At 34.9% G+C, this 13957-nt stretch overlaps 1 protein-coding gene across 1 annotated transcript; it reads right to left on the bottom strand.

Moving 5' to 3' along the window:
• Window positions 1-10576: 10576 nt before the first annotated feature.
• LOC116727715 (60S ribosomal protein L19) lies at window positions 10577-13345 on the bottom strand. The gene is made up of 6 exons (XM_032575319.1): window positions 13246-13345; window positions 12352-12458; window positions 12146-12268; window positions 11050-11170; window positions 10859-10969; window positions 10577-10770 (listed from the first exon to the last, which is right to left on the bottom strand). Exons 1-6 carry the CDS (start codon window positions 13248-13250, stop codon window positions 10644-10646), a joined length of 594 nt encoding a protein of 197 aa, XP_032431210.1. The 5' UTR covers window positions 13251-13345; the 3' UTR covers window positions 10577-10643.
• Window positions 13346-13957: the final 612 nt, after the last annotated feature.

Genomic DNA, 13957 nt, shown 5'->3' with positions numbered 1-13957 from the left:
TATCTCCACATTAGGTTGCAGCTCTGCATAGTAGAGCCTTCATCCCCCTAATCATTAGGTAAACACAGCCTCTTTTAGTCTCCTCGGTGTCCTGGTTTCCTGATCACGTAATGCTTTCCTGTTCATTTTACAAATTACCAACATGCCAAAATATCATCCATCCCTCAGAAGATTTGGAGCAAAGAAAAATGTATTTTCTCTAAATTTTTATCTTAGATATTATGATAAGCGCTGACTGTTAACCAAAAAGAAAGGTCTGCTTTGTAGGTTGCAGAAAAAAACATAATTAAGAGATTTATCTTAGTTATGTTTAATTATTAAATCTGCAATAACTTGTCTCAGGTGTACAGCTGTACGGTTCCTCATAAAAGCTCAGAAATCTGACATCAGATCCTTTTTATGCTTCACCACCCAACTTTAGCCTTCTTTGCCCTTTAATAAATGGTTTCTGGATATACTCTAAAATCTTAAAAGCGCACTTCAAAATCCATTAGGTTTCTAAAAATGAAAAAGGGTTTGAGATTCAGGGATATGTGCTTCATGTTCCACTCCAACAAATCCAATATATCTATTTCTTTCCAAAAAGAAAAGTATTAAACAAGAAAGTTAAAAAATATATATTTACTATATTAGCATAGGAAATAGTAAATATGTCCTACTAAATAACATTTAGTAGGAAATCATTTTAATATTTAAAACGATGCAGTGGCTACGTTTTAAGTAAACAGCAAAAGTAAAAATCAGATGTTTACTTTGTGGCACTTAGTTACCAGAATTGTTTATAAAACTAATCTCTTAGCAACACATTGTTCTTGTTCAAGAAACGTAAGATTTCTTCTGCTCTTTTGAAATACTACTTATCTTATACTACAGCTCTGCCAAGTCCTGCTGAAAAGCTAAACCAGCAGGTCTGTAAAGTTTATCAGTGGAGGGAAGCAGGAAGCTCCTGGTAGAAAAGCTGTTCTGACTTTGCACTTGATAAAACACAATAAACCAACAGCGGCTAACCTAAATCATAACCTTGTTGTATTGTTTTGAAAAACAGTATTTTAGTTTTTAAATTAACTCTCAGTCATGTGAGATTTCATTCGAATTCTAATGATGGTTTCAGTGAGTTTTCAAACATTTGTTTATTGATGTATACCAAATTGTATGAAAATGTAATTATTCTGTTATACTTGAGCAATATTGTTTTGTTTTTTCCTGCAATTTATTTAAAAAGTTGACCATTCACTTACTGTAAAAGATGATTTCTCAGTTAGTTTCATTCTTTTTTTTTAAATACAGCTCTGGGGAAAATGAAGAGCCCACTGCACTGAACCCCATTGGAAACCTCTTGATTATTCCACCAAATATTGATTTCTGAACTCTTCCTGAGTTAAAACATTAGTATTGTTGTTTCTAAATGAATATGAACTTGTTTTTTGGTTTTTTGTTTGGTTTTTTTGCATTATTTGAGGTCTGAAAGCACTGCACATTTTTCATTATTTTGACCATTTCTTATTTTCTGCAAATAAATAAAATATTTTTGCTTTGTTATTTCGGGGACATGTCAGTAGTTCATGGAATAAAATAATGTTCATTTTACTCAAACATATACCTATAAAGAGTAAAATCAGAAAAACTGATCATTTTAAGTGGTATCTTAATTTTTTCCAGAGCTGAATATATCTTTCATTAACAACACAGGGTTACAAAAAAATATTTTTTGAAGATGTTTATGTTTTTTTCCACTGAATTAGGACTATTTCGCAACGCTGAATCAAAAAAATGACATCCATTTTTCTCAATCAGGTCAGGATTTTATTCTAATTTTATTTAGACTAAATTGATTACATTTTTGTGACATCATCTGTTCATTTCCATTAATATTTCTCATCCAAAAAATGTTCTAGGAGAAAAAAAAAAGGTTTTCTAACAGAGTGTGTTAGTTAAATGTTATAAAGTTGTATTTCTGTAAGTTGAGTAAAAAACCCTTATAAGGCTAAGTACATGTGAATTGAACATTACGTCTTCATTGTGCTCAATTTTCCGTTTCTTTATGTCCTGATGGATTCTCAGGAAAACTGATCCATGTGTAACAAGTAATGCATTTTGATGCTGATGTTGCTCCATAGATCAGAAAATTGACCAGAATGAGTAAAAACCAATGTGATTTTTGGTTACAGGACATCAAAATTACCCTAACAAATGTGAAGAACCCCAATTTTTTGGCTCTTGACCCGTGTAATTCATCCGCGCATTGGTCAGACTTGAGCATTTTCACTTTGACTGATTTTCCTGTTGAAGAAATGCACCTCCCTCTCTGCAGTGCGTGTTCTGATGAGCGACGCATTGGATGTGCTGTCTTGTCTCTGTGCCTCAGCTTCAGTAATCAACTGACTTCTTCTTCAACTCCAGCTTCGTTTCCTTTTCCTCCCCAGAGACTTGGATCTTTTTATCACTGTCACGCAGAAGAGATGCAGTGTCGTTGTTGTGTGTGTGTTTTTTTGTTGTTTTTTTACAGTACAGCTAATCTATGCTCCAGGTATTTTGTACAGATGATTCAAGTGGGTCCAGTGTTGCTAAAGCTACAAAAATCTCTCTAAAAAATGAGTGTTATTTTACCAAATACATTATTCAAAGATGTCCACACACTTCCTGCAGGCTGTGAAAGAAATTAATCATCTGATTATGCAGCAAGAAAAAAATACTTTATTTTGCATTTTACTTAAATTTTGCTTACCAGTTATTGATGAATGTCCCCATCTGACTAATTTACAGTCGAATAAAGCTCTCAGAGTCCAGCTGTCACAGTGTGGATTAATTTTGCTGTGTGCGCTGCCTGCTCTTAAGCTCTGGCTGTATTTTCCAAATCCTTACTGACAACAGCATTAGTGCAACTCGAAGTGTCTTTTAGCAATGAGATTCGCGACAAAGTGAAGGGCTGCAGATATTATTGCATTACATTACAGTGTGCCTTTGCATATTTGCTGATGGAAATCAAATATTTCCACGTGTGAAATGTCTGAACCTGAAGAAACAGCAGTGCAGCGTCTGACAGCTAAGATTTGTTACAAGCTTCGAGTCTGTTCAGATTTATTTTCCAGCTTCATATGGTCTCCTCTGCTGCCACTGTCAATCTGTCCCACACTCTACGTATGTCTGTCAGATTGCTTCACAGATTACAATCCAACCCTCTGCGCTAACAGTACTCTAGTCCTCTGACGGATTAATTATGAAAGCCTGAGTTAAAAAAAAATCTTGTGCTTTTATTCTCTTGAGCATGTGTCAAACTCAAGGCCCGTGGGCCAAATCCGGTCCGCCATAGCTTTTTATGTGGCCCTCTAGATTCTAGACTAAACACTAAGTATGCTTAAATATTATCTTATCAATCAAATTAATCAAGTTTTTACTGTTTACTAACAAATTATATCAATCAGTCCCTCCAGTTTCTTAAGAATTATTGTGGAAATTCACACAAAATCAACAAATACCTGCACATTTTGGAGCTAATAGTTGGGAGTTTACTGCAGATTTTTCTCAAAAGTTGTCAAAAACTTTCTTAATTGTCAGATATAGTCCATGATCTATACAGCACGATTAAAAAGTCGCATTTACCATCATACATAAGTGCAAATATCGCAAATTAGTACCACAAACACAAATCACAAAAAACATCATAAAATCCTGAAGGGACTGAAAAGATGTTCAACATTAATATTTAATTTTAAGAATTCATTAATATTTTAACAGTTTGCAAAAAGGTTTTATAAATACATCCTGGTACAAGAGGATTCATGATTTTGATTGGACCCAAAACGAAAATGAGTTTGACACCTCTGCTTTTGAAGGAATAAAAAGGTCAAACAAATTTTATTTTTTTTACACATTTTTTAAGTCACAAATGTGCCTGAGCACTCAACGAAAAAAACTTAAGGTGTCTTTTTATTATGCTAAGGTTGAAAATGTGTTGGAGAGCTGCCATTTTGAATCACTTTGGCAGGTTGTAAAATACAAAAAGATGATCTGTCATTTTAAAAAAGTAGACTGACTCCTATCTCTCTGGTTTATGTTCTGCTGTACAGCTCTGAAACGTTTAACAGACCACTTAAAATGATCACTTTCTCTGACTTTACTTTTTATAGGTATATGTTTAAACAAAATTAACATTATTCTTTTATTCTATGAACTACTGACAACAAGTCTACGAAATTCCAAGAAAAAAAAAACGTATTTATTTGCAGAAAATGAGAAATAACCTCAAATTGTGCAAAGAAAACAAGTTCATATTAATTTAGAAACAACAACATTTAAGTCCTAAATGAAATTTGCATTACCGTAATCCCGCCACACTTTGCGCTATCTAAAAAAAATTCCAACGGTTTCTGAAAAAGGAGACGTTGCGCTATCCAGTAAATATCCAGTTATTACGGTAATTTCACTCCCGCCGTAGCAGGAAGTGAAATTAGTCTGAGGTACGCTCTTTTAATATACGGTAAATTGTGAAAATAACTGCTAGATATTGAAAGTTCCAGTTGTTATGGATAAATGGGCAAATATATTGACTCACAGGACATTTAAAGAACTGCGTACAATTAAAATAACAAAAATATCCAGGCGGACATTTTAAATTTAGGACATAAAGGATTTAACTAAGGAAAAGATCAGAAAACAATATTTGGTGGAATAACCATCAGGTTTTCAATGAGGTTCAGTGAAGTGGTACATTTTTTTCCAGAGCTGTATGTCAGGAAATCTTGATGTTTATCTTTGCTTTGGTACTCAGCAGACTCTAAATGATGGTCAGATATGAGCATGCAGCTGTGTGAAGGCGTTTAGCAGCAAAAAAAAAAACCTGACTGTAACATAGCAGGGCTGTGATATTTATCTGTTTAAGATGTGTGTCCGATTGATCTGCATCTGTTTCAAAGAACTTTGATAAAACCACTTTCAATCACCAAATGTGATGGAGAGAATTAAACCATCAAAATCCTCCAGATGGCATTTTATCTGTTCATCAGTGAACCAAAGCAATCAGAGGTGAACATATGAGAGAGAAGACACTGTACGTATCAGATGTCAATAAGAATTACGATGAGAATATTTTATTTTTACTGGCAGTGCAATGCAAAAGTATTCACACCACTTGAACTTGAAAACATTAGATCATGTTGCAACCACAAAGTGCTACGTATTCTCTAACGATCTAATGTGGTAGACCAACACAAAGAAGTGCATAGTAACTATGAAGTAGAAAGAAAATTATGTGCATTTCTTCTTTTTTTTTACAAATTAAAATGTTAAAAGTCTGCCAAGCATTTCGTATTAAGACCCCATTACTTCAATATGTTATAAATACAGTTTGAGTGACCAATTACCCTCTGAAATCACCTAATTAGTAAATAGAGTCCAGCTGTGTGTTATTTAATTTCTTTTAGGGAACATTATTAAGCAGTTTTAGGTTAGAAAACAATATCTCAACCTTTCTAAAAAATGTATTCTGCAGATTATGCTGCCACAAAAGTAAGACATGGCGGTGGCAGCGTCATGTTGTTGGGATATTTTCCTTCAGCAAAGCCACAAAAGTGGTTCAAGCTTGACTAGAACATGGATAAGGAAAAAACAGGGCAATCCAGAGATTGCATAAGAGCCGAGATGGGAGCAGAGGTTCACCTTCAACCAGGACAACAATCCTAACACACAATCTGAGCTACAATGAAATGGTTTAACTCCTTAGTATCTAGACCAAAACCCCATAAAGTGGCTGCTCCATCCCATTTCTCTCCCACTAGAATATATGGAAATTTGGTTGAGACATTTTCCAAAAGACTAGCAGCGTGGTTCTGCAAAGCATCGACCGAGGAGGATGAAAATAAATTCACGCCGCACTTTTTACAAGCATTTCCTACACATGATATCTCTTAGGCCCCAAGGAACCCAAACTCAAACGTATCTCAATTAATCTGCATTTGAAGTAACAGCCGTAATTTTTGTTTTGCACTCATGTGAAACGAAAACCTCTTAACTTCTGTTAGATGGGATGAGAAGGCAAATGAAAGCAATAAAATCTACAGTAAGATCAGGTCATTGATCTTACTTGATGACATTGTCAGTTTGATGTCAATGTTTTCAGTATTCAGTCTATTTATATGAATTTTTCTTTAATTACTTCTATTTTGATTGTTATTGAGGGTCTCCTTAACTTCACAGCATGCTCCATTTGTCCCGCCTGGGTTGAAGGCCAAATGCAATAAAGAGCGGTGTTTCATTTCAGCTAATATTCCTCTCCTCATCTAATCCCATTAAGCTCCAGGAAATAGCACTGCCTCATGGTAATAAAGAAATGCATTCAAAACGGCCATGCTGCAGGAAAAAAAACAAAAAAACTGCATTTTCCTTCAATAATTCCTGCCACACATTCCAGCAGAGACCACAGTTATTTACAAGGATTGGTTTTGTGTTTGATGATCCATTTGGTATTATTGGTAATAAATGCAAGGGGGGTTAAAGTAAATGTTTGGTAAAGCCATTTGTGCAGAAGGAAATTGAAGTCTTCCTGGATTCTGTAGCACTTTAAAATCAGGGCAATTCATTTTTAGAAAATCTTACGATTACGATAATATTGGTAAATATTACGATGACTAGGCCTGTGACAATAATCAATAAATCACTTAATCGCATGATGAGATTAAAACAAACTCAATAATTTCCTGATTTATCTCTTTTTTCTCTCCTTCTACCAAAAACTGGAGGATTAACGTTTTAAGTTTGGTGCTTTGGTCTTAACTTTTTTGAAGGAGAGTTTTGTTTACAAAGACTTCCAAATGTATTTTATTTGTTTTGTTTAATTATTTTGGATATTTAAAAGGTTTTTCAGGTCCAGTGTTAAATGTTCATTAGAATTTAAAGTAACCAATCTTTGATAATGTGTTCTTGTGTTTTGCCATTACCATTATATCACTTAAAAATGGTTTGAAAGCAAGGCTGTAACTTTGTGTTTCAACTTGGTAGACGAGGAGGAGCACCGGTGGGGGCGCCGGTGCACTGATGCACCCACAGTTAGTGGAAGACCTTTTCTTTTTTAGTGTTAAGAATAAAGCCAAAACTTACATGGCTTTATTGATTTATCCTTATTCAATAAATCAGGATATGAGTACTGATTGGGCTTGTCAGATTAATAGTACCTTTCAAAAATAACCTTTTAGCAGGTATTAAACATACTACGAAATATAAATATGTTAAAACTGAAGTAATTTAATGAATCTATATAATGTCTTTCACTTGGTGATGGAACTGCTGACAAAGGAACTTTTCAGTCATATTCTAATTTATGGAATCAGCCTTTATGTGCTCAATGCTTGCCTACAGCTGAAAACAGTTTCATAATTCAGCAATATTTTTTGTGAAGAATTATCACATAGTTGCCTTTTATTGTCTGATTGTATCAAGTGCTAAAAACAACAACAAATCAAATCAACAACATGAGATTCTGTAGCAATCGAAATGTTATTAAACGTTTCAAAAGCAGAATAAGTAACTTCTGTGTAAACCAAATGAATCCTCGTTTGTGCAAACTTTGTATCAGAAACTTTGTATTCTGATTCATTTGGCAAAACCTTTTGTTCTGCTGACTTACAAATAACAGATGAGATATGATCTGTCTTTAATACAGCAAATATTAAAGATGCAAAACCTTTTTTGGGTTTGGTTGGGGCAGCTGGTGAGTAGGGTTATTACTGGATTGTATAAAATGTGGCTTAAAGATGAGGTGCTGATGTTTGGATATGTAAAAAATATATATTCTCTCTGCATATAAATCTATAAATAGTTTGGTTTCTGTCAGTTCTGTAAAGATCCAAGAGAGAACAAAACGAATTTCTCTTTTATATCGCCCAATAATTAAATTGTACTTAATTGTCGCTGTAGGAGTCAGTAAATACCGTCGGCAGAGATTAGTTCAAGTGCATCAGGAATTGACATTAAAAAACCGCAAAAACATTTCCCACACAAAAAAGTACGTAAAAAACACCAAACAGAACCTTCTGTCCTTTGTAAATTTATGTTTTTGAATTTTCATTTTGCGATCATTAGCAAGTGATCCCCTGAAGACTAGCGGTGACTGATCAGCCATCTTAAACACCTGCACTTCTGATTATCTGTGACTAAATCCATGTGGGTCGCCTTATTTTTGTGTTAACTGAACCGAAATACTCCGAACTGCGCAGTAAGAGTGCATGCTAAGGTGATAAAAGCTAAGCTAGCATGACTAACCTACTCTCCACTTTCTTTATATATTTTTTAATTAAAGTTTTTTACTGACCTGTGAAATGTGATCCCTTTGGACCTTGTTATCTTGCTATCGTAGTGTTGACAATATCGAAACTTTGCGTCCCCTTCTTAGATTCTTTGCTTGATTGCGTCATTTCCTGACTCAATGCAAAGCAACAGCGCATGTGGCGCACAGCCACTGTACGCACAGCAAGTCACGTGATGTCCAATCCACTGGATCGCTGAGCGGACTTGCCATTTACGTTTTACAAAGGAATTTTTTAAACCCTTAACTAACTGTTAATGCTTTGAATACAGCGTGCAGCTGCTGCCGAGTTACTGTCCGCACATGGATGCAGGAACATAAAGAAGGAAATGTGCAGAAAACATTGGTGGGGACTTTCCCCATCAGGCCAAAGCTGGTGGGGACATGTCCACAACAGTCCTTCAGGAAGTTACGCCTATGTCTGAAAGCAACAATATTATCATTTATCGCGATAACTGCTGGATCAATTTATCGTCCAGCAGAATTTGTTATCATGACTAGCGTAAAAACAATGACTATCCGATGTGATGTGCCTTTCTTTCCTCTCTTCCTCTAACAATTTGAGCGACGTCAGTTGCCAGCACCGAGAGCATCTGCTGACGTGAGACTCTGTCCAACTTCCTAAATATTATATTAGCATGTAAAATGCAAGTTTGTAACATTTGGAATCCAATTATTGCCCTCCAAGCAGACCTTTGCATCATGAATACTGCACACACTCATATTGAGATAACGGATTCAAGATATATTGTGCAACTTTATCTGAAACCAAATTTAAATTAAAAATAAAATGGTTTTGTTTTTTTCTTGTTTTGCAAGCTTTATTAAATAAATTTTCTGACACGTTTCAACTTTAGAAACATCAAGATGTTACATTTGAGGCCGGGAAAACCAGATTACAAACTTCAGCAGGACGTTTTGTATTCCCACGAACAGTTTACTTTAGAGAAACATTTTACCAAAAGAGCTTCAAGATTATCTTGGCTGCATGATGTGATTGTGTGAAGAACCGACCCAGCAGTTCAGGATGCTGTGGTGTTGTGCGCTGAGGGTGAAGTGGGCCAAAACATAGGAATCTATTAATAGGAAAACATCAATAGCAGCCTTGGGTCTTGGGTCAGTGCAGTCATGTGTAATAATAAACCAGAAACAAGAAATACAGTTTCAACACAAGTACGCTATTTTTAGCTCTTAAAGAAAATAAAGCATTTCTAGAGTCGCTTGCATATTTTGTCCTGTTACCAAATTATATAAAGTCAGGTTATATTTTCTGATTTACCAATCACTTATTAAATTAAAGACAATAACTTTTTCATTATCATCGTCTTTTCATTTCATTAAGTGTTCCTTATCGCCTGAAGGATAAAACCAGGTAGTTGATATTTTGTTCAAATATTAAACTTCATTTTTGGAAAATAAATAAATGTAATTTACAGAATAAAACTTTATCTGTCAAATTATACACATCGAATTGGTCTCTGCAACGCAAGCTTTCAATATTTTTGCAGCAGCAACAATATTGCTTTTTTTGTTAAATACGTTTTATATTCTCCTTATATCATTTCTAATTCCAGTACTAACTTACTGAACATGTCTATTGTACTTTAAATACTTTAACATTACAGTCGCACCATATACTAGGTAAAAATGTATAGAAATATACCTTTCTGGTAAAATGTAGAGCTGTTGTTTTGCTGAAAAGTACAATTTTAAAAACTAACCAGTTACAAAAATGGTAAAATTGAATTAAACTATTATATTTAACAGAATACCAGCAATTGTAATTGTATTTCACAATGACATGGAGACGATTATGTACTCTTTGGTTGCTCAAAATATAATTAAGAACTGCCTTTTACTGTAAATTACAAAAGACACTATATTCTTGTTTATGGCAATGTACAGAGAAAACATCTTTGTTTCTAATGTTTAAGTTTCAGATGGATATAGAATGCATTGCATTGTGTAATACAAGCAAACAAATTTTCGATTACTTACATATTATGTTACCAAATTGTAATTTTAATTGATAATTTGATTTGTAAAACGTCTTCACGCTTCGGAAACCAAACCTGCCACCTTGCACAGCCTGTTTTAGTAGATAAATCACGCAGGTAATTGCATTTAGGCACATCTGACCACAGGACGTGGTGCTCTACTGCCACCTGATGGAATGATGTGGATACACACCCACATTTTCTTGACTTACTTGGTGAGCAAAAATCTTTACAATTCTGTGTTTTTCCCCCAGAAAATAATATTTACAATAAAAGCAGATGATTGATTTCATAGAATTTTATTATTAACAACAAAAGCTGAACCTGACAGATTTTTTTACATGTTGCATTTACTTCTTCGCTGTCTCCTCTTCCTTTGACAAGTTCTTTATGAACTCTTCCTTCTTTGCCTGGAGACGCTCCTCTCTGCGTTTGCGGGCCTCCTTTGTCTTGGTGCGGCGCGCCTCAGCCTGGTCGCTGCACGGATGAACAAGAGAAATTAATTTCAGCAACAAAACATCAGGTCGTTGTCTCGAAAGAAAAACTAAACGACGAGAAAACTTACGCCAGTAGCTTCTTGCGAGCCTTATCAGCCTTCAGCTTGTGGATGTGCTCCATTAGGATACGCTTGTTTTTGAACACGTTACCTTTAGCCCTCAGATAGAGACTGTGGTACCTGATATATAGACAGGTACTCATAGTAAAAAGAAGTGAAACACAAGTTTATTCACCACATTAACGGAGATGCCCACATACATGTGCCTGTCAATTTTCTTTGACTCCCTGTAGCGGCGAAGAAGACGGCGCAGGATTCTCATACGTCTCATCCATGTCAACTTTTCTGGCATACGAGCGTTGGCTGTACCCTTTCGTTTACCTGGGAGGGAAGCATAATGAAATGTAAAGCTCATTTAGAAATTCTAACAAGTAGACCTACAATCTGCATGCATACAGTGACAGTTAAATTGTAAATTTATCTATAACTGAGCATTTACAGTCCATGCATCAACAGCCATCTCCTTGGGCGTTTTCCAGTTTGTCATATCACTGCCACATACTTCAAAAAAACTGTACATATTTCTTCCCCACTTCCATGTTGGCCAAAAAGTTCAATTCTCGTCACAACTACACAACTAGGAGTGTCATGAAAACAAATTCTACTGGATGATAAATTGTTCCACATGTTACTGCGATAAACGATAATATTGTTGTTTTGAGACCATTTTTAAGTGATATAATGGTAATGGCAAAAACACAAGAACACATTCTCAAAAATCAGTAAACTTTAAATTATAATGAACATTTAACACTAGAACTGGAAGACATTTTAAATATACAAAATATACAAACAAAACAACAAATAAAATAAATTTTTACATCTCTATAAACATTGTTCTTCAAAAAAAGGGCTAGTCGAGACCAAACTGAAGCCAAAATGATCCAGTTTTTGGCAGAAAGAGAGGAAGAAAAGAAATAAGAAATAAATCATGCTAATGGAAATTATTGGGTTTGTTTTAATTTATCATCCATTTAAATGATTTATTGATTATTGTGACAGGCCTATACACACATCCACACCTTTAAGATTCTGTTTTATAAAAAAACAAATAAAAATTAAAATCTTGCATAAATTTCCTACCACTTTGCATTCATGTCCTGTTTTGTTTTGGCAGAAAATCCCCCCAAAAATACATTCAAGTTTGTGTTGAAACATGGCAATATGTCTAAAAGTTCAGGAGTTAATGCTACTTTGCAAGTCACAGTAAATAAAACATAGATTACTTTGACCATGTGAAAGTAGCTGAAAGTGAATTTGAAGTACAGAGAGTCATTTTTATTTATAATAACTCACCGTAGCCCATGTGACGTCCCTTGCGGCGTGCCAGAGTATTCTTGCGGCAGCGAGCACGGGAGTGAACGGTGACTGGCTTCCTGATAATCAAGCCATCCTTCACCAGTTTTCGGATTTGCTGCCCTGCAATACAAACATAGAGCAATAAGACAAGCACAGCATATCACGGACAACAAAACACGCTTTACACTGTACTCTGAACTCACGAGAGTTTGCATTGGCGATCTCATTGGTTTCATTGGGATCCAGCCACACCTTCTTCTTGCCACAGCGCAAGACGCTGGAGGCCAGGCGCTTCTGGAGCCTGAGCATGCTTTATGTACAAAAATAACCACAAATATTAGGTGGATAAATAAGATTCAGATGTGTTTCACACTCAAAATACTCAAATATTCAGACCACTCAGTGCTTTTACTCCATTGTTAAAGTAACAATACAAATGTTTATATGAATTAGAAGAACAGAAATTGGTGAATGGATGAATGAATAGGTACACAGATCAGTAGGGAACTTGACAAGACAACTACTCTTCCCACTAAGCAAGAGCTGGAAAAAAAAAAAAAATATATATATATATATCTTAGATTGTCACCAATTGTTTTTAGGTCAATGGCACCTTATACATTTAGAACTGGGGAAATCAATGTGACAGGGTAACCAACATTAACCAAGCTAATGAATTTTATAGCTAATAACTAGTTTGTGGTTGCGTGTAGAAACAGACACCTTTAACTCAGGTTGTAAACTCAAATATAAAAACCACAATGAGGTTTGGTTACTGGAATTTAGGTTTTGACAATCCAAAGAAAATTAAGTTTTCTGGGCTTATGGCAGACATTAGTAATAAGTAATCAAGAGTGAAGTGTTGCTAATTCACAGCCACGCAGTGGATTCATGTTCTGACATGTCTTGTTACACGTTAGCATAGTTAGCTTTCCAACACAGGCCGAAAGCGGCTTTCTATGTGAAATTATTACATTCACCGAACGTGAACAAAAACTAGAGTCAATTGTGTAAGTTTAAATGTCAAAACCAAAACATTTTTGTTTACCACGATAAGGATAAAAGCTAACAAATGGGTAAATAAATATCTGCCTTACCTCATGGCTGCCGATAGCTTGATAGAAACGGAGGAAATAGAACGAGAGGAGACTGTACCATTTTAGCGATAAAGATGGGTGACTAGTTCACTTTGACATTATCATAATTGTCTAGTTCTTTACAATAAAATGAATAATGGAATAAAATATGTGATATTGGGCTAAAATTTATTTTAATATTCTGGAGATATTTAAGATAGTATGTTAATCTACGTTATGTTAAGCGTATTCCATCACTTTTCAATGGACACAGTGGTACGGTCCAAAAACATGTAGTATGCTAATCCAACCACTAGAAGCCGCAGGAGACTTTCTGAAGTGACACTTCGATCTATTCAGGGTGCTGTAAAAATAGTTTCGTTTTTACATTATAAAACTATACTTTCTGAATAATTTTGATATATAAAGTTAATGTAAATATGGTCTTGTTGGTAAAGTGCCTCTCAAAAGTATTTGAAAGTGTTCACAATATTTCAATACATCCACAATCTTCAATAAGTCATTGGGATTTTCAGTGGTAGACCAATACGAGGTAGTGGATAGCTGTAAGGTGGAAGTAAAATAATTAACTTATCCGCAACAGTTCACATTTAAAAATGTGACATATGTGACCTGTATTTGTATACTTGTAAACCCCTAAATAGAATCTGGCATAACCCTTTGGCTTCATGTAACACTTAACTAATATATGGAGACCATCTAGTTAGAATAT

Source organism: Xiphophorus hellerii, chromosome 10, assembly GCF_003331165.1.
Source record: "Xiphophorus hellerii strain 12219 chromosome 10, Xiphophorus_hellerii-4.1, whole genome shotgun sequence".
Lineage (NCBI taxonomy): Eukaryota > Metazoa > Chordata > Actinopteri > Cyprinodontiformes > Poeciliidae > Xiphophorus > Xiphophorus hellerii.
This window is presented reverse-complemented; position numbering and strand designations above follow the sequence as displayed.